Genomic DNA, 26,058 nt, shown 5'->3' with positions numbered 1-26,058 from the left:
GAGGATATTGTTTGTATTTGTTACTGCACAGCTGATTTGTTTTCATATTTAGAGCGCTGACAGTGTAGAATTTAGATTAGAACCATACTGTTGTTACAGAGGAGATAATTCGCTTTCAAAACATTCTGAAGTATTTTACAACCATATCACAGTAGTCCTTCACAAGAAATACTTATGTGGTTTAGAAATTTGCAAAATGTCTGAAAAATCAACAACAAAATACCTCTGATGGCATTTCTGCCTGCCAAGTTTTCGAATACCCATAGAATGACGGTTGTACTCCAGTATTCACAATTTCTGCACAGAGTCAACACCCTCTTTTATGCAGGAAGCTCCATACTCTGTCTCTGTATGTGATCAGATTATGAATTTGAATGTGAGTGTACCACCAGGATGAACCTAAGCTCAGAGACATAGGTAAAAGGTTTGTGCTGATTTACATGTAATTCTGACTCTAAAGCAGTCGTTTCAGCCACTCAAAATGCAAAAGTTCTGTTGAATAACCAATTTTTCTAAAGGAATTGTGTGTTCTTGTGTGCTTTTTGTTTAGCCTTTTTACAAAGGTTTTTGTTTCGGGGTATTATGCATCATAAATTTCAGTTGGGAAAACCTTTTCAAGAGAACTCAGGAAGTCATTTACAGCATGTGCAGCCCTGCTTGCATTTGAATGAAAAGAACAGAGCAAACCAATAATAGGAAACCAACAGATCTCTGTCACTGCTCCTTCAAAGGAAACCCCTTAGACAAAGTGACCACATGGCCCACCAGCACTTCAGGCACTTGAAGTCAGTCTATTCACCCAAAGAATCAGATTTTCTCTTTTTCCACTCGAATTAGTCACTAGGTTACATTTAAGATAAAAATAGTAGAGAAATAAAACAAATAAAATAACAAAAAAATTGATAAAGAATGCAAGAAATGAAGCACGTCTTATTTTTGTGCTTTGTTTATTGCTTATCCCTATAATTGGCACATGACAAGGAAGCTTCTGCTTATGTCACTGAGACAAGTTTTCTTTAAAGAGTTCAATTTCTCTATTCCAATCAACTTTGGGGTCACTTAGAAGTTAGATGATCAAATTTATGGGAAATGCCACTCCATGTCATCATTTCTCGCATTAAAGGGTGAACTGCGTTGAAAAGAAATTAGTAAAAAGAAAAGAGTAGCCTGGAAAAGTTTGTCTGTGAAGGTTTGTCCCGCCCTCAAGCGCAGGGGCGCTCCCCTGATTAAATAGGAGCGATCAGGGCGCAAACTTTACGCACACGTCCCGTCAGAAGCTCTGAAGCGCAGCAGGAGCGGGAGCAGGAGGTAAGCTGAGTCTCTATTTCCCTACAATTAAAAACTCTCCACGACTTTGAAAACAGCGAGTTTTGATTTCCAAGGGGCATCACACGAGCATGAGCAACTACTCTGGTGTTAAAGTGTTTTCATCGCTGATTTGAAGAGATCATATGAGCCTGCTCTTTCTCAGGAGGCTGTGTCGTGACCCTGCCAGGAATGTAACAAGCCTTTAATATAGTTAAAAGATCATATGACAGCGTGATTCATCACAAATGAACTGAAGTGTACATTTGGACCTCCACGGGTATATTATGTGCAGCTGTCACGCATTATTGTCTCCTGGCTCTGTGCGTTTGTTTGCACTCTCTTGAAAGTGGATATGCTGTGCATGCGCACAAACACAATAAGGGTAAGGGTAAGGGTCAGTCCTGATCAATCAGCCACTCTACATTATTCTTTGGAAGAACATTACAGTGTTTTTCACTTAGGTTGCAAACCCTTTGTGCCACAATCTCTCTTTTTTTTTATTGAATTTTTTGTGTCGCTTAAAATGAACTTTGGTGCCTTTACAGCTGACAGTGGTAGGGTACTATTAAAGCCCCATAACAGTCAGCCTGTGCCAGTTGGGGACTTTGAGATCTGGTAAAATGATTCTGTACCTTTCTGCACACAAAGGCCTCTTTGATTCACCAAACAGAGTTCCATCAGGTTTTAGGTTGTTTTATGACTGAACTATGAAGGTTTTCAATATCAAATAAATCTTGATGGACCCTACGGTGAACTAATCTGATTTCAAGCAAATGCATTCCACATTTAGCTCACATTTAACTCAAAATATGCATGGCAATTTTACTTTGAAGGTTGCTTCTGTTGAAAGAAAACAAACCTTTAAGGTGGGAAAGTGTATCAAGGGCCTAACATTGGTGATGTTAAGTTAACCATAGCTCTATCTGATAAATCTGAAATTTACCTTGCTGTGAAAACACCAATCATTTAGACCACTAGATTAAAAAAAAAGCAAAACAGAAATAGCATGCAAGTTTTTCAATATCTCACGGGATTTAAAGTCACACTAAATCACACCTGATAAAGTTGGTGTTGCCATTTCCAGTATGTATGTTAGAAGAAGAAAAGCTCTTAAGCTCGCTGAATGCAATCACAATATTGAATCTCTGCCAGTGCCAACAGTTGCAGGGGAGAAGTTTGCCAAAACAGTTTGTGCTCCACCAGCTTAACCTCTTTGCAAACACGTTCGCATTAATCTCCAGCGTTCCCACTAAACTCTAAGGATGTTGGTTACCTAATTAGGATATATTTTCACATTAGTAATGATAGAAAAGCTGCAGTCTTTACAAAACATCAAATATTTTCATGTGGCAGGCTCAGTATGTGCGGCATGATAAAAGCACCATCTTTGTTGCAGCTGAAAAACGTGTTGGGTCATTATTGCACACATTTCCTCCGCTAAGCTTTCTTGGCAAATTTCTATGTGAAATCAAACAAAAACCACATCCTTCCTGCTGTGTCATGTCACAGCAAACGGCTTAGAAAAATACACATTCCGCAGGTGATAAAACGGATGCAGATAGGTAATTAGGTTGAAACTGAATATGCTTTAAAGCAGGTTAGAACACAAACCACATAATAAGACCCTAATTTGTTCCAGTGTGAACTGTAAATATATGACTAATCCCTGTTCACTTTCACAGGCAAAAAAGGTTAAATTCTGTCCAACCTGGAAACAAATGACTCAAGACTTCTGAAGAGCTAAGACTTTGGCATCTTTTTTTCAGCAGAATGACGATTCAGAAGTATTCCTCTTTTTTCTGCTTTGTGATTTTAACTTTGGACATCTGTGCAAGCCAGAAAGACTGCTCAGGTGTGGTCTGTCCCGTTCTGCAAAACTGCATCGAAACTGTCTTAGAGACAGGTGCCTGCTGCCCCAAATGTATGGAAAGGGGATGCATCTGCGAAGGGTACCAGTATTACGACTGTATCCAAGTTGGCTTCCAAAACGGGAGAGTCCCAGAGGGAGAATCCTACTTTGTGGATTTCGGAAGCACGGAATGCTCCTGTCCTCAGGGAGGAGGGAAGATAAGCTGTCGTTTCATTCAGTGTCCTGAAATTCCCCCAAACTGCATTGATGTTTTACAACCTGCAGATGGATGCTCTGAGTGTGGGCGGATCGGCTGTACCCACGGCAACAAGAAATATGAGGCAGGACACTCTTTTCGGGCAGACAACTGCCAAGTTTGTCATTGTCCAAATGAAGGGGGCAAGATAATGTGCTCACCCATCCCTGACTGTGACTTACACAGTGTTGATAAGTCTATAGGGGTGACGACTACTGGGAACAGCAGCCCATTCAGAGACATAAGCGGCGGGCATGGCACTTCACAAAAAAGTCTTGTGGAGCCCTTTTCCAAGCTTGCACTGGGAAACACTCTGCCGCTGTATAAACAGGACCCACCCAGAGTTGGCTCAGAGGACCATGACTACTCTCGGGAAGAACCAACATCTTCTACTATTTTGAATTTGGCCCAACTGGTGGAATCAAGTACCTTGCCCTTGTCTTACCCAGAGTCAAATGCTACTTTAATCTCTCATGGTGGCAGGAGGAATGAGAAGAAGCAAACTCAAAGAAAACCTAATCTAGTGAGGAGCACTGAAGAAAAGCCTTCACAGAGCATGAATCAAACTTCTGCAGGGGCGCAAACCAGAGCATCACCTACAACCACAACCAAGGAGGGAATGGCCACAGAGATCCACAGGCAACAGCAGGAACTTGGAGAACGCTCTACGAGGAATAACAATGGAAAAAACAGTGAGATGCAGGACCCTGCAAGAGACTCATGGCATGGTACCCGTACGAGAACAGGACTCCGGAGCTTTGAGCAGCACAATCGTGGTCAGAGTAGTTCTAATGGTGGTCAACTCCATTCAGCCATCCCACCCAAACAAGAAAAAGTGTCAGAAAAGCCTAATCACATGCCTGACGTTCAATTTGGTTCCACTGAAAGAGCCTCAATCAGGATAAATGAGGACAGCGAGGACCCTCAAACCTTCATCACCCACCGCTCATCAGTAGCAGAAAACTCAAAACGTGAGTAACCTTTCCTAGACACTTTAACACTCACTGCTTCCAATTGTGAATAGTGAAAAGAAAAAAAAAGGTTTTGATTTGGATGAAATACATGTTTTCATAAACTCAAATATAGTGTTTCACTCACATCCTGTCTTTTGAAGAGTTCAGTTAGTTTCTGAAATATCTGTTATCCTAAAATAGTATTTCTATGCCTCAATCAGAAGTGAACTTTGGCTAAAAACAATTCTATTCATTTACCCAAGTTTACAAATGCTCCTTTATCATTTCACAACTTTTGTATATAGAGTAAATTACTTTGCTCCATTAATATTCCTCCATTTTCTTAAATCTCTTATTATGAGCATAATCCTTTGCAGATCATCTCCCCTCAGGGTATATGCTGCTGCTGAACAGCTTTGTGCACTAGGATGGAAGGATCATGATGAAATGTTTACAAGGACGTCTGAAAAATAAGTTACACCTTTGAAACTTTGAGATAATGGACAAAATCTCGTCACTAAAACTGTGCTGTCAGGTTAACACCCTTAAAGACAGCGTGAAAGATTTAGATCATAATCGTAATAGCATAACATTTTAATATACCCTTCGGGTAGCCTAACAGGATTTACTGTAACTCACCTCTTTTTATTTTTTTTAAGAAATAAGTATTTTGACCATAAACAAGACAACCTGAGTCAAAAAAACTTGCAGAAGCTCATCCCTCACTTCTCCAAATAAGTTAGGATTTTTGCACAGTAATGAAAAATTACCAGATAATTCCAGATGATGATAAGGATGTTGTCATTCCATATTATAAAATGCCAATTCTTTAATAAGTCGTTCATTTACCTAATTAGTTTAAAACTTTTCATCATAAAAGACTACAGTAGTTGAATCAAACGATTTTCGTTGCCTTTGTGACTATTGTATTTCAGTTTTCAGTCTAATAGGAATTATTGTACGTGTCTTTACATTTCTGGGGAAACTTGAGAAATTAAGGTGATATTTTGGGCATAACTTTAATAATATTTTCAGATTTTCTTTTCTCTTCCCCTGTGCTTTTTCATTCCGTTTTGATATTTTTAAAACCTGACAGTAATGGGAGAAAAGCAAAAGCAACAAGTAGATTCATTTAGAAAATAAGTAACTTCCTGTTGCTTTTATATGTTAAAATAATGGATATCTATGTTAAAATCAGAGATTTCATCTTATTTACAAGTTTAAGAACATTTGAGTCAAGAAACCTTAATATGATCACATGTTGTTTTTGGGTTTGTTGCACTGGCTGTCAAATCCTTTGATATCATATTGAATAATTAATGTGTATCTAGAATAATATATTGATTTTTATTAGTACAGGAACTCCAGAGAAATTAGTAAATGAGCTGTGTTAAAAATCCAAACGGTAATTTGAAATCAGTTGCGTTTCCCCTATAGAAGTGTAAGTAAAGTTGCACAGCAAACTTGCTTTACCACATATGACCTTTGTTGAGGCCTGTTTGGACTTTTCTCAACTTTCAGGACCCGTCCCCTATAGGTATGTATAGCGTAAGCTGAATGAATCTGTAACGTGTTTGTATGGCATTCTAGAGTACAAAAAGTAGACTTTTAGAAAAAAGCTACAGAACATAGGTGGTTAAAAAAAGCAAGGCACTAGATCATCTAACGCTTTTTTTATTATTTTGGTGAGTTTAAATAATCTTTTTAAAACATCTTTAAAGTCAGCAGGGATAAAGATCTTGTAACCTGTTGTGAATTATGGTCTGAAGTTTAAAATCAGAGCAGGCTTGTTTTTAATTTAGGGGTAATTAGCTGAAACTCACTGGTCTGGAGTTTGCAGGATAGAATGACATTGAACATTGCTCTGGACTATAACAGGACTTCCAGAGTGGTGTCAGTTTAAAGCACAAACAGGAAAAAAGCTGATAAGAGCCTTGACTGATGCCTGTTTTCAGTGCTTTTAGAGGAGGATATCAAAGTTATTTAGACAGGAAAGGGGAAAGTATGAATAACAAGCACACAGGCTTTTTTTTATACAAACTGAAATGAGTTGATTTTGGTGGAGCACAGTCTTATGTCCTTTTAACTCCTGCTCATTTGGAGTTTTTTTCTTTCCAGCCAGTGTCTATCCTCCTAAGGGGGATGGGATTGTTTAGGCTTTCCGATCCTGAGATGCCCTGATATAGGATTTCTTGTGGGCTGTACCTGTGGAGCAGCGTAATACCCATGTGCTGAATGAGACCACTGTTATCTGCTGATTGCCAAGCGCTTCTCCCTTTCCTTCATGAGTCTGGGTGATTACACATCTCCCATGAGGCTGCAGGTTTCCCAATCTTCCTAGCAATCACTTCATCCAAATCGCACCACCCCCTTCTCAACTTTAGCAACCACCTTAGAGAACAAACTTCATTAATGTTAAACTTAGAAGTGGATTAAGGCAAAAATAAATACTAAAAATAATTAGAGATTAGGGGAAATAAACAGAAGAGGCACTTTTTATTTAAAAAAAAGAGCAGTTTCAACATGTCCATGTGGGAGTGGGCTAAGCAAATGAATAATTTTCTCTCAGATGAAACAAGAGGGTGAATTCCAGAGCTGGTCATGCAAAACTTCATTCCTACTGTAGTGCTGCTGTAGAAATTGTTTTGAAGTTGACAGTTCACCTCCCTGGTCACTTGCAGTCGTCTTTGATGCTTCCTCCATCCTCGGCCGTTTTGAAAACCCAACACACATGTGAGCCAGCATGCATATAGATTATAAAAAGAACAAACCTCTCCACATGCAAAAACCACTCATAAAGGGCAACCACAGTCAAATTAAAAGACTAGCTGATCATCCTCCTTACACTAGGTTTAATGGCATACAGCCAGTCAGCTTTCTTCTGCAAATTCAAAGTTAGGGAACTCTTTTACTTTTATAGTTTACACCTTTAATAGTTTTATCTTATTGAAAATGTCTTCTATAAATCATAGGCCTGTATACTTGTTGGAAACCCTCCTCATTGTTAGTGTTTTTAAGTCAAAATCGGAATTTGGATAGATCTCCTGAGGGACGAATTGGCAATTTTCCCATGTTCTTGGTTGTGAACTCTCCCTGGGGTATATTTGGCATAATAAGGCTGCAGGGTGCAGCTTCAAATTACTGAAGAGTGAAAAACTCTCCGCCTTTAACAGAGGCATGTTGTGGAATATATTTAAAGCATGTTTTTATGTTAATGGTAAAAGGAAACAAGAAGAAGGGAAAAAAACTCCACTATAGATGTTGGGAAGTTGGACAGTCACACACACATGTTTGAGTTAGAAAACTAATTCAGCAGTGATAGATAAAAACAAATGAGTTTTATTGTTTTACCCCTTCATTGAATTGTTTTGAGCTTTGTAAAACTAGTGAACCTGCAGGAATTTCAACATCTAGAAGAAGAAAAAAAAGGTTGATCTCATAATTACTGGCTCACAGTACTAGGTAAATTAATGAAAAGCTGACTAATAGTTGAGAATGAAATTGATTGTTTTGGAAATGAAGTCATGAAATTAGCTGGAGAGCCCTCCCTGTTATGTCACAGCCAGCTGTTCTTAGACAACCACGGGACTGAAAAAAGACTATTTCTGAGAGTGCTCAAGCACAAGGTTGGATAGATGTGGTCTCTAAAAAGGATGAAGTAGAGGATCAATATGTCCTTTAACCATTTTCAGCCATCGTACCCTCAGTGTAGCCCACTGCCAATTCCGCCTAAAAGCTGACACTCAGGTTTTGGAGGCTGATTGCTCTATGAATTTTTTTAGGGATGTTGACTGAAACAGTTTTTGTTGTTTTAGTCAGATTGTGCAATTTCAGGAAAGCATCTAACCTCACTGTTACTCTCACAGGCATTTATAGTAATAACAGACCTGAAGCAGAGAGATCCCTTTCTGTCATCTTTCATGTGCACATCATGGATCTCTGCTGTAGAAGCACAATGACTCAGAGTTTTTACGCAACTAGACTGGATCCATTTCTAGACAGGCTTAATTATAAGGGCCGTCAGAGTCAGAGAGGGGGAAACCTGGTTCAGTTTGACGTAGCCGTCCTAAAATAGTTTGTCATTGTTTTTATCCTCAGTGGCTGTTTCTGTGAAACACAATCCACCTTAGAAACAAAACATTGGCCACGACCTCGTACTGTAAATATCAAACTTTTAAGATCAACACGTGAAGCTAATTTGTGTTTGCTCACAACAAGGGAGCCGATTCCCCCTCAGGAGTAAGAGGAGCCAAAAAAAATGATGAGTAATTATGTCCGCTGTCTTTAATATACTTTGTCACAACAGGTTCAAAGGGGCTTGTTTAACTGCACAGCTGGAACAGAGGCTGTAGTTTTGCATCAAAGGTATTCTGTCTTAGAAGGCAGATTTCCTTTTTTTTAAACCTTTAAATTAAGCACGAGGCTGCAATCACTGCAATCACTAATCACTACGGCTAAGTATTTTTCTTGTTATATAAGTGTGCTGGTTGCAACAAAAATAAGTGAACGTTGAAGCGCTTTGCTTAAGTTAGAGCCTAAAACACATCAGTATTTAACGAAATCTCTGTAGTACTGAGTGGGATGTTTTTCCTCTTTGTGACCTCTGCTCTCTTTTAAAGCTTATATCGCGGCTCACCATGCTGTGAGGGACTAATTAAAGCTTTGAGAGGGCTGAGCAGTTTTTAACCCATCTTCCCTGGAGTCACACTAACATCATAACTCTCAGTTTATTGATGATCGCGTCATGTTTATCAGTCATCCTCTGGATTCCAGTACTAAAAAGGTCAGATTTAAAAGAAAAGATCAACTGAAAATAAAAAACAAAATATTCATTTTATTGAATTACTTAAAAGTTGAACATTTTACTGATAACTGAGATTCATTTTTCAATTTGTAAAGGTAAACCCACTGTTTTAACAATTAACTTATTTTTTTTTTGTAGTTTACTTCTAGGATTAGTTGAAAATGTTAGACGTCTTTCTCCTTTCTGGGACTCTGAGTGGTCTGATTGGCAACAAAAACATCAGTAGTAAGAGTCGTGTCTTGTATTGTAAAGCAGGGGCCACTAATCAGATGTGGAATGTACTGTCTTGTGATTGAAGGAACACATTTTCCCCTTTAAAGTTAAAAATATTTTTTTTTCTCCATGTTGACTTTTAAAGACTCACTTCAATGAAAATGGTGCTTTTAATATGTTCTTGTGGCATTTTTCTGATGATGAAAGTCATTTATAGAGAAAATACAAGTAAGCTTAAAATTGCATTTCTGAGTGTTTTTGTTTTAAAATTCAAATTGTTATGAATCAGGAGCAGATGATAAAATACTGTTGGAAAAAAGCTCATAGCTGGGACGTAGGTGTCGCAATCAGTGGGCCTCAAGCTCCCTGTTCAGCTCCTTTCCAATACTTCTGATGGTTGGGCGTGTAAGGGACTCTAAGCTAAGTGGAAAGAGCATAAACAAGTAGATGATGGTAAATTGAGGCAGGCTTACTTTACAGTTCTGCCCACAACTCAGAGGTGAATTTCTAATGAACTGTTGATGCTCTGCATAAACAATTTCCAGAAAACAACACGTTTTGTTTTTTTTGGTTTTGGTTAAAAACGGCACAATCATAATTAAAAGACCAGTAGGAACGCTTTTACAATAGAACAAAGTATGATTGGAGTGGGACTTCAAAATAAGTATAGGTCTGATACTTTTAGTGTGATCTAACTGCACTTGAAATATGACAGAAATGTTAAAGAAAAACTGGATCACTGTGATTCATAGTTTGTCACTTAAACTGGCTTTAAAGTTCAGTCAGCAAAAAGCAAACTTTAACTTTTACTACCTTTAGTATGATATCACTTAAATATGGGGAATGAAAGAGCTATATATTTCATTAAAAATTTTTACTCTTCAACCATCTCAGTCATATAGACCTCTATATGTTAAATGATTTCCCTGGAGCGGTGGCTGTACTAAGAAGAGTTAATTTTAGGTCTGGGTGTTTGTATTTTGTTAGTGTCTGCCAAGGAGCTGATGAAGACCTGCTGTGAGACTGGTGAAAAATGGGCTTCAGCTAATGGGCACTGCAACAACATGGAGCCACCTACAAAAGACAGGCAGTCCATTTGCTGGTGAGCCTATTATGTAACCCTCATTTACTGGAAGCTTAAAAAGGAGCAATAATTGGAGCTAAGGCCCACAAATATGGACAAAACATATTTTTTTATGTTTTTTTTCACTGAGATGTTTTCTTGAAACATTAGTTAGATTCAATAGTTTTATACTTTTCTTTGGTTTTCTTTGGAACTTTGACAAATTAAAATAAAATGTCATTTCAATTTCCCTTTTTAATTAAATTCCTAGAAATCTGAGAACACAGTTGGTTGGGCTCCATGGCAACCCCCGTGGGAAGAGCTTTTGTTTCTGTTGCGGTCCAGACACTTGTACGGTCATTTCTCATGTGTGCCTTTTTTCTGTCAGGACTGCCCAACAACAGTGCTGCCTCGGCTCCCTAACAGAAGCTCAGTGCTTGGCTGGAATAAACGCAGCCAGGGCAGGAAGAACGTGTAGAGAGGGTGCCAGCACCAAATGTGGAATCCATTCCTACAAGGGAAGTATTGGGAAGCAGTGCCAAAAGGCCCATTACACTGTTGGCCTTTTGCATACTGTACATCAAATTCATATTATGCAATCTGCAGTTCTTTCAGCACTTTTCCTTATAACTGATCAATGAATTAAATATGCACAAATCCTGCAGTCCTAGAAATATTTTTATGTTCTCTTTCTTCAAGCCTCTCTAAATTTATGGAAGACTGAGAGACAGCTGGTTGAAAACACTGTCAGAACAGCAGCTGTGACATAAAAATGTCAGGGCATCATTATGTCTGGCTATATGAGTTACCAGTAACTGACTAGGAATTGTAAGTGTTCGGCCAGATTTCCAAAGTCATTCATCTGACCTGTGTTGAAAGAACTCATCTTTTAAGAGCCACTTCTGAGCCTTGAAGTCATTATGGACACTTTGATGAAGCACAGCTGTTGAATATTGACTTTCTGAGGTTCCCCTGTAGTTTCTGTTCTACATGTAGAAATGCACTGTATTACAGTTTCCTGTTTTGCCTTGCTGCCATGCTTTTATCTTTTACTAATTAGCTGATCAGTAAAAGGTTGAGATCAGAAAAAGACGACCAAAAAAATGTACATTGTTTCAGTAGCAGACCTTCAGACTTTTAGCTAACCTTTGCATGAAATGTTAGTCAGTCCTATAATGTAAAAAGGACTTCAGCTTGAAAGGGTCGCACCATGTAGGAAATTAGATGATAACGTGTAAAAACATCAACAGATTAGAGGTGAACTTCCTGTTTCCCTGCATAGAAAACTAAATTCTTGTTTTTTTGTAGGATTTATCCAGTACTCTTAACAGAAGAGAACACCAGAGATGATTTTTTCCCCTAAACTACAGATGTACAGAAGTGTTAAATTATTGATAGTACGACTTTAAAAATGTTTGATTAAAAATTGAACTAAAAATTATTGCAGAGAGGAAGGGCTGGTGCTCAGAGCAAAGGTTTTTAGAAGAATACTCAGAATTTTTTTTTTTTTTGAGGAATGAACAGTATGATACATTTAAAAGCTTTAAAAAGTTAATTTTGCACGATATAAATGTCTGGATGCCAGACGTCATTTCAGCTAAAAGACAATCTTCTCCTTGAACTTTTTTTCATCACTGTCACAGAAATGATGATGCAGTTTGGCCACAATATCACAAACTCACTCTTTTTATTTTTTTTAACCTTAATTTTATTGTTGTTTTTCTGCAAATTTCTTTTTATTAATTTGTGAAAACAAACCCTATTGAATTACTAGAATTTACCATCAATTGCCATTAAACAATTAATCTGAAATTTCTTTTTAGTCTCTTAATGTCCATAATCCAATTGTCCAAAATTGTATGTTTTTTGTTTTTTGTTTTCTGAGCAAAAGAAGCCCATTCACATCCTTATAAACATGGTCTTTTGTTAAAAACAAATGGCTTTGCAACTGTAGGACTGCTGTGGCTGCTGCTCTCTTGGGCTGCAGTTCCGTAAAGAGGGGCATGCGTGTGAAGCCCACCACTCCCTGGGTTACCACTGCCAACACATCTTTCTGACCTGCTGTGAGGGGAAGGAGATTAAACCCACAATCAGAGAAAGACCTGCTCTGGACACAACTTCAGCCCCAAGAAAAGGTATAAGTACAAAATATTGATAATATTTCATACGGGTCATGGCACTCAAGGTCACTTTACAGGTTAATTAATTAACACAAGGGCGAATAAGGTTAGACACATATTGCAATGTAAGTAAAGTTGATGAGATGCATTTTCATCTGAAGTATTAAAAACTAAACTAAAAATGTGAATTTTCATGCCTTGATTTTAAACACTGATTGAGAGTTTATGATGCAGAGGTCATGCAGTAGACCAGGGGTCTGCATCTGAAGTCATTTTCCGCTCCTTAATTGTGGATTTTTGGCTTTGAAGGAAACTGCTTTACACAAACCATTGGTTTGTAGTTTTGTTCATATTGCTTTAGTTAGGTAAAGTTTTGTTGTCCATGTTTAGATTTTTAACATGTCAGATGATAGACCAAAGTTATGGCAAAATGCTTAATCTATTGTTAGAGTGCTGTATAATTAGAATAAGCTTAAAGCACATTCTTATCACATAATCTTTTTTTTATTAAATACAGTGTAATTTATTAACTATTAACTTGTATGTTCTTCTGTCAAAAGTAAAATAAGTTACATTTGTTACATCAAAAAAAAATAGCATTTTTTAAAAAATATTTAAAGCCTAAAAAAATGTATCTTCTAAACAGCAAGTGGAACTTTGTGGCTCTCGTTGGGTTTTGGTCAGTGAGAAACTGTCTCTTTTAGTGTTAAAGGTTGCAGACCCCTGCAGTAGACAGTACCAGAGGTGAGGAACAGATCTGCTAAATGCTCTTGAGCCCGTGGTGGAAAGATGAGCTTATGGAGTGGAGACAAAAGAACTCAGATATGATCTTAGAGTGTGGGAGGGTTGATAGAGATGGGGAGATCTGAGAGGGATGTAAGCCAATTCAAGCTTATGGATGAATTTATGTGCGAGACAAAAAAGGAGGAAGTTATAGTTGTCAATATGGAATGTGACCAATGCATGGAACAGAACTGTGAAGTATTGCGCAAATGGAAAATGCTATTTGTGTGATTTTACTAGTTTATGAGGTGAAAGGAAGTACGAGCGAAAAATAACACAGACTTTTAACCTAGAAATATTAATATATTATTAATTATATATTTATAAAATATTAACGTGTAATCCCAAAACACAGATTCACGAAAGGCTTTTTTTTTTTTTGGTTGGGATTGGTTTTGGGGGAATAAATCACCTGATTTATTTAATCTTAAGTTTTCTTTGCTGACATATGATGTGGCTAATAGCTCCTTTCAGTATGTACCATTAGTGATGTAGTGTCAGCTTGCCTGCAGAGCACAGCCTTCATTTATTTTCCAGTCAACCAGTGTGTTCTTGGAAGTTTTTTCATTTTACACTAATTCAATTTGGCTTTAGGATTTGATCAATTTTTGCTCCCAAATGGCAGCAGCGTGTAATTTGCATACAGTGCTCATCTTTTACAAAAAAACAATGATCGATGCATTTTGAAAAAGATGTTTGTCAGAGTTTTGCTGTTATTAATGGTTTGTTTTGAGGCCCACTTGAAAAGAGAAAAAAAAACATACAGGCGAGAAATCATCCTCATCATTTTGAATTTTTAAATACAGACAGATTCTGTTGATATATTCAAAAGTTACTCTTTTGTGTTTTACTATTTTCCATAAGGCCACACTCACATTAATCACCCTTGTGTTTTAGTGTCAGACGGCCTGTTTCCAAGAGAAGCCTTCTCTATGGGTGAGGACCGTGATGGGGAAAATGCAGTGGAAGGCCCTGTTGAGGTTGAGGACATGGATGAGTGTCTGATATACAAGGGCAGGATCTGCCACCACAGATGCGTCAACACGCCAGGCTCTTATCGGTGCGAGTGCTACCCAGGGCACGTGCTGCAAGAGGACGCCATCACATGCGCACAAGGTAAAACTACAAATCTTATGTTGTCACCATGACATTTCCAGAGACGTCAGCGCACAGGAAAGCCGTTCTCTGTGCCGTTAGCTCTTTTATGTGTGATTTACAACCTAAAGCATGTCAAAAAGACCCCATTTGTCTACACATTTACACTGTATTATTTTTCTGGCGCATTTGAGTTCCTTCCTCTCTGCAAGGCCTGATACAACCTCATAAAAATGATTCTATTCTTACACTAACATCCCTTTCCTGCTCAAATCTCTGCAGTTGTGAAAAAGCATCAAAGTACAGTTGAACGTTAATTCTTTGCATAGAACCAGGTTCTAATTAACTCAACAGTGGCTTTTTTTTCACCAACACAAGCCTGTCTGAACAGGATTCTAATACCAGAGCCTTCAGTAAATTACAGTGAAGTATGAGGGCGCGCTGATAAAGCCAAATGTTTTTCTCCAGGCTGTGTTTTTTCCTGTCTCACCAACATTATTTTTACAACTTTCATCTGTAGCCACTGGCCTCAGATCAGTGAATGAACACACATCATCGTTCTTGTGATGACTTTATTCTTGCAGATTCAGTGGATGAAGAGAACAGATTAAAGGAGATTGACAGAACAGCAGTGAAGAACACCTCACCGCCTCTGCCTCCCACCTTGCCTGCTGTCCCAATCAACCCCTGTGAAGGTTAGATGTGCAGTCTTAACATTACAGCTCACCACAAGCCTTGTCATTCATTTATAGGCCTTCCGTAGAATGGGGAAGAATATTTCAAATGCAAAAATATAGTTAAAAGGGGAAATTACTGTGTTATTTTCACCTTTTCCATAAAACGTAAAAAGAGAAAGCAGTATTTTGGAAAGTTCTCATTTTATTTTTCCTATTTGGTCTCTATGAGACAAGGGTGGAGCTGCAGTAGAAAAAGGAAATATAATGTGACCTGGTCAGGGATCAACGTGGAAAAGAAAATAGTCAAATTGGGATGAAATAAAAATCTGTTCAGTCTAACACACAAAATCTATGTTCCTGCATGAATACTGCCATGTGAAGCTGTGCTACGGTGTGCTCATGTGACCTGTAAATATTGTTTTTTTAGGAAACATCTGTGAGCAACAGTGTGTCCTAGTGGCAGGAAGGCCGCAGTGCTCTTGTTCTCTAGGGTTCTCCCTGAAAGCTGATGGACGCTCCTGTGAAGGTGGGAAACTAAAAGCCTGAGATAATCCCAAAAAAATCACCTTGAATCAGACTTAGACTGCACGTGTAAATGCTGTTGTATGACACACGAGAATATTGAGCCCTCAAGTTCAGCTTTTGTCCCAGCTTTTTTCCAACTGGAGAATTTTAGTTCCAACTGCTGAGACTTTCTTGACAAGGTTTCCTGCCATTAATTCATTTCTTTCACTCATGGACATCTCTAGATGTGCAGAGATACTGCTCTAATCCTTTGTTTGAGAGGTTTTCATCTCGCTTGCTGAACTGAGTCGATAATAGAAGGATTATCCTAACTATTATTGAATATCTCACCAACTGGATGGCAGATATACCCGTTTTTACAGTCAGTATGATGGTGGACTGTGTGATATCATTAGGCCAGGCTACTGCACTGTGTCCCTGAGCTGTTTCCCAAGGGCTGCACGCAGAAGCTAAGCCATAACTGTGGTCTGTCTCTAGCTTTACAGCAGCCAATAGTCAGTGACACAAAAGCATGATATGCTGTGTGCAGTGGTGCAGCTACTTTCTAAGTTTCCATTTTAAGCTAAAGCTTTTTATTCCCCTGCAACTCATTGACTTTTAACCATAAAGCATAATTATTTGCATTATTTTGCTTAATTGCTGCACAGAGTATGCACACAAAACGCAGAAATATCTTTGCAACTTTTTGTTTAGTAATCACAAACATGAAACAGGTTTTATTCCATTTTTGGAAATGTTGCGTGTTGAATTAATTTTAAATCCAATTGGGTTTTTTCATCCTATTCATTTTTTCTATGAATAAACATATAAATAAACAAATAAATAAATAAATACACATGGAGCAATAGGTTGACAGCATGGCACACCTTTGACATGTTATGTTAAAGATCATTTTGATTTATTTTTTTAATTTTGAGTTCATTGATATATTTCAAGCATTAACAATAATTGAATTCTGCAATAAACAATAACAAAACAGACATATATTAAACCCATTTCAGATATAAAGTTATACATGGGTTAGTAGGCCTGCACAATAATAAATGGCAAATTTTTGGGCATCGCGTATCAAGCTGTGCAACACGGATTTCGCAAAAGCCGGCGAAAATTGGTTACCGGTCCCTTAAATGTGCTAAAACAATCTTATGGCAGCTTGAAGTATTTAATAAATTAAATAAATCCCTTTATGAATTTGGACCCCTTCATGTTGCTAACCAATCGGATGGAGCCCTTTTATGTTAGATGCTCGCCTTCCATGTAGACTAGGGTAATTTAAAGTGTTATTTATGGTATGTTAACTCTCATTTAAATTAAACTGTTGCAGTGAAATGAAAATAATTTTTTTGTTTTTTTTATGTTTTTTTTATTGCGAATGTATCGCAAGTTATATCGCCATCTCAATACTGATCACTAATATCACAAATCGCAAGTTGTCCTCATATTAACAAAGATGTTAGAAGATTAACCCATCTTCCTATCAGCGTAGTTACTCATAATAATAAATAGACTTTTTTGCAGGTTTGCATACATTACACACATGTCACATTAGATTAATTGAATATAACAATCACCAATTAAAGTAAGGTAGAGTTTGATTTGTTTTTTAAAAGGGAGTGAAAAGAAGCAATTTTATATAATCCCACCCCAATTGAGTTGTTTCTTTTATGTATTTTTGCACAGTTGCCATAATCTGGTCCTTACCGGGTATCAATGTGGAACAAATTATTACAATTCCTGTCAAATTATAGTTTTTTTTCCCCACATTTTTAAACTCAAGAAACTCCTGTTGAGCCACACACTGATTAAAAAAAAAAAATTTTGCCCAAAGATAACCCAAGCCCCAATTTTAAACAGCTCTTGTTGCCCATTCACTTCCTCTGGTCATCAGCCCCCTGGTCATCAGGACAGGGATTTACTACAATTATATACAAAAACTATGTGCTCTGATGTATTGTGATCATGCTCCACAGCTTTTCAAAATAAGCAAAATGAGAAAACTTAAAAGCTTTTCTAATTTTTCTAATTGACTTCCCAAGGTCTCATAAATAATATCAATCCTGGATTAAAGTCTATCTGCTATCTGTTACAAATAGACCAAAATGTTCTTGACCTTTAATGAACCCTTTTGCTTGTTTTCATTTTATATGTCTGTCCTTATGCTCACACATCTATCTTTACTTTTTTCTCCAGATGTAAATGAGTGTTTATCCTCAAACGCTTGCCTGTTAAATGAGCGTTGCATGAACACTCAGGGGAGTTATGTTTGTCAGAGACTGATCACCTGTCTGCCTGGACAACAGATCAACAATGACGTTTGTGAAGGTACTGTGCATCTTATCAGCACTAAGCAGCACCCAGAGGCTCTCTTCCACCCACTATGAAAAAGCTGTAGAGGGAGTAGTTTGTACGGCTGGATGTTCGGAATGTTAGGAAAGTGCATTGTTAATGAAACAATCTCTTTTGTCCCTGGCATTTAAGACTGGAAAATTTGGCATTTTAGAAAATGTTCACTTCCAGTAATTATGTTCTTTTACAGCTACATATTCATTATGAAAAACATTACTGTTCCTTTTTTTTTACATTTGATTTTTTGTTCGTCCTCTTTGATGTCTTGCATTTGTGGGTGGTCCCCCAACTTTGAGGTGTAACAGTAACCAATCCATTGAGACCTGCGATTGTTGTGGACCATAAGCCGGGATTTTGATGATTGAGTTCCTGGGCTCTGAGAGACATTTGCTGCTGTAGATGTAGGCTTTTGCTCATAGACGCTTTTAATCTGCTTTCCCAAGGTATAGAAGTAAAATATACTGTAGGTACTGATAAACCTTCAACCTTCAGATCAATATAGTAAATGGAATTGTTAAATACATTTTTAGTTAGACTTTTTTAAAGTGTCTTTTTTAAACTGTCTGATAAAAATCTTTTTATAAACAAAAGCCATTTTCCGGAAAAAGTTTAAATGCTGGCTAAAATGTTTTAGGAAAAAATCATTTATTTAAGTCTTTAATTTTATTGTGATTGGCATTAGAATCTGGTGGTTGTGTAGACATTTCACAAAAATTGTCAAAGCTACAGGCAGCTATGGACAGGCCTATATTACAAAAAGGATCACATTTGCAGTAAATATTACAACAGACCCTCTCTGTGATGTAAGGGCATTAGTCCTCAATGCAGAATTTTAGTTTGACCTAGAAACCTATCCTAAAGAAAGTTCTAAAATGATGCTGCCTATATAAAAATACCCCCACAACATTACACCACCAGCATGAACTGTTGATACAAGGGAGGATGGATCCATGCTTTCATGTTGTTGATGCCAAATTTTGACCCTACCATCCGAATGTTGCAGCAGAAATGGAGACTCATCAGACCAGGCAACGTTTTTCCAATCTTCTATTCTCTAGTTTGGCGAGCCTGTACAAACTGTAGCTGTTCTTAGCTGACAGGAGTGGCACCCAGTGTTCTGCTGTTGTAGCCCATCTGCCTCAGGGTAGGACATGTTGTGTGTTCAGAGATGCTCTTCTGCAGACCTTTTACTGTCCAACAATTAGGTTTTCCTTTCTCCTTTCATGCATTTCAACCAATCATCTTGACAGTTCTGCCAGGATTTTGTCAAAAGCAAAATGCTCAGTCAGTCTCTTCTGTTAAGAAACCTCCCCTGTATCCATGAGGCTAACTGCCAGCTTGTCGCTCCTCCCTAACTGGTCTTTAAGTGGCAGAACTCTGAAAAACCCTTTTACAATCCTTTGTGCAACAGCTGAACACACCCATGGATGGCTTTTGACAATCTTTGAAGACTATTATTACCCCCCAGGTTTAATTCATTTTGTAGTGATAGGTTTGGAGATTGATTGACAGGGGGGAAATCCAATCATGGACAGGTGGTTTTAAGACATTCTGCATTAATGTTTGACCCTTTTAACACAGTTATGTCTATTGCTTCCAGTTATGTGATTTAGATTTTTAATCAAGAAATTTGTTTTTTTCTGAGTCTGATTTAAAAAGGTAAAGTTATTCTACTGTAAATTCAGGTGAAAGAGGAGCATGTGCTTTGCCATCAAACCACAGTGCCATCCAGTGGTTACATATGAAACTGCATGTATGCTTTTTTTGCCCTTCAGGTCTCATGAAGTTGTTCATTTACCCCTCTGTTGCAGATATCGATGAATGTGCACAAAGAAGTCATAACTGTGCGGTTGACTCTGAATGTGTGAATACTCAGGGATCATTCAGATGCTCTCCCAAGGCTCGTTGTGCTGGAGGCTTTATTAAGGACACACAGGGAAACTGTGTGGGTAAGCAACAATATATCCTATTTTGATGCATATTATTTACTAGCTAAAATAAAATAATTGTGCAGAATTTTTTTAAAGATTAAAATTAATGCATTAGCATAGGAAAAAAAACGTAATTACATTGCTGCATACATACATCATTCTCTTCTTTTGACCAATCACATTTATTTATACAGTTGAACCCACTAGTTACATCATTTTATTGAGGTCAAAATGTACAAAAGGCCAGATTGTGTACTTGGTTCCAACCCTGAAATTGTTTTCTTTTTGTTTTTATTGTGTCTACCATATAACATTTTCCTCTATGTGCCTAAAAATTACTTTTCAAGACTTTAAAATCGATTACAAATTCTTCAGACATTACTCATTCTCTTTTTACATTTTTACATCTCAAGACGATTTACAAAAGACATCAAATAAAATATCAGTGTAAAGGTAAAAATGACAATGCTAAAGGGTCATGGTCAGCCAAGACTTGTGTGGGAAATTTTTTTTATTTAGGATAAAGGAAAAGTTTTGTTTTTTTAACTTCTATTATTTAAGACAAAGAAGTAAAACAAAGTAATTTTTTTGCATTGTACACGACCCTGTGAATGGACTTCTTGTCTTGGACTCGTTATTGCAGAGTTGTGTGACCAGCACAAAGGAAACATGGTCTCTGAAGATTCACAAACAACATCATGCAAGAGAGGGGTTAAATGCCACACAGACAGGCGATCAGAGAAGCTGCTTTCAGAGGCTGAAAAGAGGCGGATAAAAGCCAATCCTCTGTCCTCTTCCAGTACAAACTGATGCTGTGGAATTAGCCCCCAGGGGCAGGAACTGGGGCACGTCTGGGCAGCAGACACCACTGTAAAAGGAGAAACGCTGTGAGAAATGGCAAAATTGAGAAATGTCAGGTTCACACAAGCACACATAGAGACTACCCAGATTGTCACACCGTGTGTGTAGTTTGCTTTGATTCTCCAGCAGTGTGGCTTCGGAGAAGTCCTCTGGTCTATTGATCCCTACATCTTTAACCTGCCTTTATCTTCATCTCACGCTCTCTCTTCACCAGACATAGATGAGTGCGGTACTTTGACCCAGACCTGTAACCCAAGATCCAGCTGTATCAACACAGTAGGATCTTACATCTGCAACAGGAGGATAATATGTAGCCGTGGCTATCATGCTAGTCCTAATGGCTCCAGATGTGTCGGTGAGATTTGTAATTATTACACATGGGGCACACACTCTGGGATTTGAAAAAGTCAAGGTGAACAAATATCCTGGTCACTGAGATGTTCAATTAAACAACATTTTTGTCGTTCCCTGAAATAATGATTAATTCACAGTTTAATGTTTCATTAGAAGTTAATGTAATTTCCATTTCACAACCTCAAACAAAGGCGAGAGCTTCATTTCTCCCAGATTACTCTGGTTTTGTGTGATTCTTATAGATGTAAACGAATGTGAAAGCAGCCTGCATCAGTGTGGAGAGGGCCAGCTGTGTGTCAATTTACCTGGTTCCTATCGTTGTGAGTGCCAGGCAGGCTACCAGTATGACTCATTCAGGAGGATGTGCACAGGTGTGTTAAGCATTATTCATGTAAGACGAGAAAGAATACTTCTCTGTCAAAAAACAAAACAAAACAGAAAAGACATTATTTTGCATGTTTTCACCTTCCCCCTTCAGTTTTTTCACCTTTCATTATCCATTTTCCGCTCAGGTGCTCTACCCATTTTTCTGGTTTTAACTCTTCTCATGCATGTTTTTCTTTTGGTGCTGCTTTCTGACTTTTGCTGCAGGTTGCTGCAGAGGGCAGTGGGTGACCGATCATGTCTGCTTTCTTTCTCTTTGTTTCCATCATCTTGTGTTCTTCAGAGTACTGAACTCTTTAGTGTTTATACAGGCAGTAGACCGGCAGTTTCTTTGCTTTATTCCCTCCTTGCACTCATACACACATTAAAACTGCACATGCTCCCTTGCACACATGGGTGCAAACGCGAAATGGCCATACCGAGAAGTGATGCTTCTGCTCCTTCCTCCCAGATGTAAACGAGTGTTGGCGCTACCCGGGCCGGCTTTGTGCCCAGACCTGCGTGAACACCCCAGGCTCCTATGAATGCTCGTGTACCTCTGGTTTCCGCTTATCTGGTGATAGCAAAAACTGTGAAGGTGTGTTTGTGTTAATGTCAGCCGGCATGGGTGTGTGTGCAGGTCTATGCATGTTTTTGTGAAGTTGTGTGTGAAAATATGCTTGGCGTGCATGTGTGTGTGCATTTGTGAACACATCAGACTAGTGTAAAATTTAAAAGCAGAATTAGTGAGTTAGTTAGTGAGGAATCTAAAATAATAAGTGTACCAGAAATGGCATTTTGCACGTTTATGTGAAAAGATAAAGCAATTGAATCTTGTGTTAAGAGCTCTCACCTCTAATTTCCAGATGTAAACGAGTGTCTGGCTAACCCATGTAGTCAGGAGTGTGCCAACATCTACGGTTCATACCAGTGCTACTGCAGACAGGGATACTACCTCCGAGAAGATGGGAAGACCTGTGATGGTAGGACATGATCAACAACATAAACCTCACTTTACACGATCATCCCTTACCCTGTCATGAAACTGTTTCTTTTTTGGTATCCAGATATTGATGAGTGTTCCCGGAGCATTGGTCCTCTATGCACCTATAAGTGCGTAAACGTTCCAGGGAGTTACCGCTGCGCTTGTCCTGAATATGGGTACACCATGTCTTCAAATGGACGATCCTGCATTGGTGAATTAATTAAACCTTTCAAAGTTTATAATACAAATGCTTGCAGTCCTATATATGTGAAGTAATTATTCTGTAAAAAAGCTCTAATGGCTTTATTAAATGTCTCATCTTGCAAAATCTGATTTTTACGGGGGTAATCCTATTTGTTCAAAGGCCCTCTGACATTTGACGGTCGATCATAAATTTCTGTTTCAGACATTGATGAGTGTGCTGCAGGAGTCCACAACTGCTCTTTAGCTGACACGTGCTACAACATTCAAGGAAGCTACCGCTGTCTTTCTCTGAGCTGTCCTCAGAACTACCGCAAAGTGTCCGACACGTAAGTCTGAACATTTAAAAACCAGAATTAATAAATCATTTCAAAACAGTGGCCCTCCCATTAACCCTGTAAAGCCGACAATGTCAAAAAATTGGCGTAAAATTCTATTTTTTTAGAATAAGATCTTTTTTAAAACCTTTGAGGATAACAACAACAAAAAATTGCATTATCAACTTTCACGAGATATAGATAGTATCAATTATTATACGCTGGGTAATTTGGTAAGTTTTTGCTCACAACATTGTTATGTCTTAAATTTGATCCGCACATTTTTTTGTTATATCCATGGGTTATTAAGAAAAGTTTGGATCATGCTAATGAGAAAGGGGGCTCAGAAATGTATCAAACATGAAATGAATGATTACGTTTTACTGAAAAGAGACTAAAGGTTTGTCAGTTAATTGTCTTCCACCCCTCACAGTTTACACTATGAATACCTTTACATGTCTTACTTTCAATAAAGCAATTTTCAAAGTTACTTTACAAGTTAAGCTTTTGTGTGTCACTTGTAGACGCTGTGAGCGGATCAGCTGCCCGAACTACCTGGAGTGTCAAAACTCTCCTCTGAGAATCACATACTACTACCTCAGCTTCCAGTCCAACATTGTTATTCCCGCTCAGATCTTCCGCATCGGACCATCCCCTGCCTATTCTGGAGACAATGTTATTGTCACTATCACCCAAGGAAACGAGGAAAACTACTTCAGCACAAGAAAGCTAAATGCCTACACTGGGGCTGTGTTCCTACAGAGACAAGTTCAGGGTCCAAGGGACTTCCTCATCACAGTGGAGATGAAACTTTGGAGACAGGGGGCGTTCACCACTTTCCAGGCCCGGATCTACGTTTTCATCACAGCCAACTTGCTGTAACGGCTGCAGCGCTGAACTGAGGAACGTCTCAAGAACATCTAGTCACTGTTTAACAATGCATCTTATCACCACTTTTGATTTTGAAACAAGTCCTGCTCTCTGTAGCGTATGCTTTTGAACATTCCTGTAAAAGAAAATGGATGCTTCATGCAACTTCAGGACTTTACCCAAGTGTATTTTTCTCCTAAATTTGTACTGAAATTGGTTCCAGACACCAAAAAAACCTTTTTTAATCCACATGTTTTTTACATAATACTGAGTAAAAAAAATAAAATGTTTTTTTGTTGTTGTTGTTTCAACTACAGATGCATTTCTGATCAGGAAATCCTGATTTCACATTTATGCAGTATTTTACTTGCTATGACATCAACAGTCTATTATATTTTTCTTAACCTGCACTGCTGACTTTTTTTTAAAAACAATTTTAGTTATTTGTTGTCTATTGTCACTCCATAAAGTTATATATTATATCTGTGGATGTATCATACCTTTATTCTGGATTAAAATATTATGAAATTATTTTAGTAAAGTTAAAAAAGAAAAAGATTAGCATGTGTTGTGTGTGTTTATGTAACAGTTTATACTATTATGCTACTGGTTTAGATTAGGTTTTTGAATGGGGAGCGTTAGAGACCAATTAAAAAGGCAGAGGGATACAGGGATGTTTAATGATCTAGGGCACATTTGTCAAACTCAAGACCCGGGGGCCAAATGTGGCCCTCCATGTCATTTTATGTGGCCCGCGAGAGCATAAAAGTTTTTAATTTCTTAAAATCTGTGTTTTTTTCATATTTAGGGGGAATCGGACTTAAAATACCGGATTGGACAACTATACATTAGGACTTAAATACTGTCCATATAACCTAACCTGACAGAATATATTGTAAAAAGATTTATGCTAGAGTAACAAGCAAACATATGTTTTCTATGCAACTGTAATTCAAACTCAAACTCAAACTTTATTTATTTATATAGCGCCTTTCATTTTGGTTAAAAACACAAAGCGCTTAACATAAAAACAGATAAAACAGTCATAAAAAATGAAAGTTGTTCAAAACAGAAAACAAAGGACAATCCCACAAAGAAGGTACCCCTCCCTCACCACCCCCCGCCCACATCCCCACCCACCCAGTTACCCCAGTAGAACAGTGAACAGAAACAAATAACTGCAGTTGAAGAAGGTCTAGCTTGGTACTGCTGTGAGGAAACGATATCATGGGGATCCATTCATTCCAAGGCCCAGCCGGACCACAGGGGCCATTACCGCAGCGCCCGCCCAACACAGGGCAGCCCAGGGCCCCATCCATGGCTATTAGACCACAGAGTGGGACCCCAGCCCGCCCAACCAGAACGGGCACCACAGCAACGGCACGCCCTACAGGTCAAGCTGGTGGTGCCCAAGAACGATGGATCCCCCAGAGGAAACACTGGAGTAAAAAAACATCAGAATAAAAAATAAAAATGATCATAAAATAACAACAATAAAAATAGAAAAAGATAAAAAATAAAATAAGATATAAGAATGTTAGTAATTAAAAAATAAAAAACGTCAGTGATTAAAACATAACCTAATATCATTGGTAAAATAACAATAAAAAGAATTGCATATTAGAAACAAAGATAATAATAGTCCTTACAAGAAAATAAATAAATAGATAAATAAATAAATAAATAAATAAATAAATATGTAAATAAATACCTCAATTAATAAATAGATGAATAATAAAAGACATAAGGAATTATCAAAGTCATATAAAAGCCAGACTGAAAAAAGGTGGGTCTTGAGCCTCTTCTTAAAAACCTCTACAGCAGGGGTCGGGAACCTATGGCTCGCGAGCCATATATGGCTCTTTTGATGGTCACATGTGGCTCGCAGACAAATCCTTAATTTTACTTTTTTTTTTTTTCATTAGACCAGTCCTTCCCGGGTGCGATGCGATGCCAGAGGCGCGGAGTAGTATCGGTGCTTGGAGAGAAAACTATCAGTTTACTATTATCTATTATTTCACAGAGTTTGTACCAGCCGGAGACCTGTGAATTGCCGTGCCTAAAACGGCGCGCTCCCGTCTTTGAGGAAGAGCGCGCAGTTTCGGGAACGGGATGTGTGAGGAAGAAAGCAGAGGGTGGGGGTGGGGGGACAGGCAACAGGTGAATCGCGCAGGGATAGTAATA

The 26,058-nt window shown here is 38.1% G+C and overlaps 1 protein-coding gene across 1 annotated transcript; it reads left to right on the top strand.

Moving 5' to 3' along the window:
• The first annotated feature begins 1,245 nt into the window (after window positions 1-1,245).
• Window positions 1,246-24,432, top strand: LOC101172410 (fibulin-2). Its single transcript, XM_011477291.2, has 17 exons — window positions 1,246-1,308; window positions 2,991-4,384; window positions 10,371-10,485; window positions 10,835-10,964; window positions 12,401-12,581; window positions 14,247-14,465; window positions 15,029-15,139; window positions 15,549-15,647; window positions 17,837-17,968; window positions 19,804-19,941; window positions 20,999-21,139; window positions 21,381-21,509; window positions 21,974-22,099; window positions 22,368-22,484; window positions 22,569-22,697; window positions 22,893-23,016; window positions 23,529-24,432. The coding sequence occupies exons 2-17, from the start codon at window positions 3,079-3,081 to the stop codon at window positions 23,884-23,886; spliced, it is 3,555 nt and encodes a 1,184-aa protein (XP_011475593.1). The 5' UTR covers window positions 1,246-1,308; window positions 2,991-3,078; the 3' UTR covers window positions 23,887-24,432.
• The last annotated feature ends 1,626 nt before the right edge of the window (window positions 24,433-26,058 follow it).

The sequence above is a fragment of the Oryzias latipes genome, chromosome 7, assembly GCF_002234675.1.
Source record: "Oryzias latipes chromosome 7, ASM223467v1".
NCBI classification, from domain to species: Eukaryota; Metazoa; Chordata; class Actinopteri; order Beloniformes; family Adrianichthyidae; genus Oryzias; species Oryzias latipes.
The sequence above is the reverse complement of the archived record's forward strand: the minus strand, read 5'-3'. Positions and strand labels throughout refer to the sequence as shown.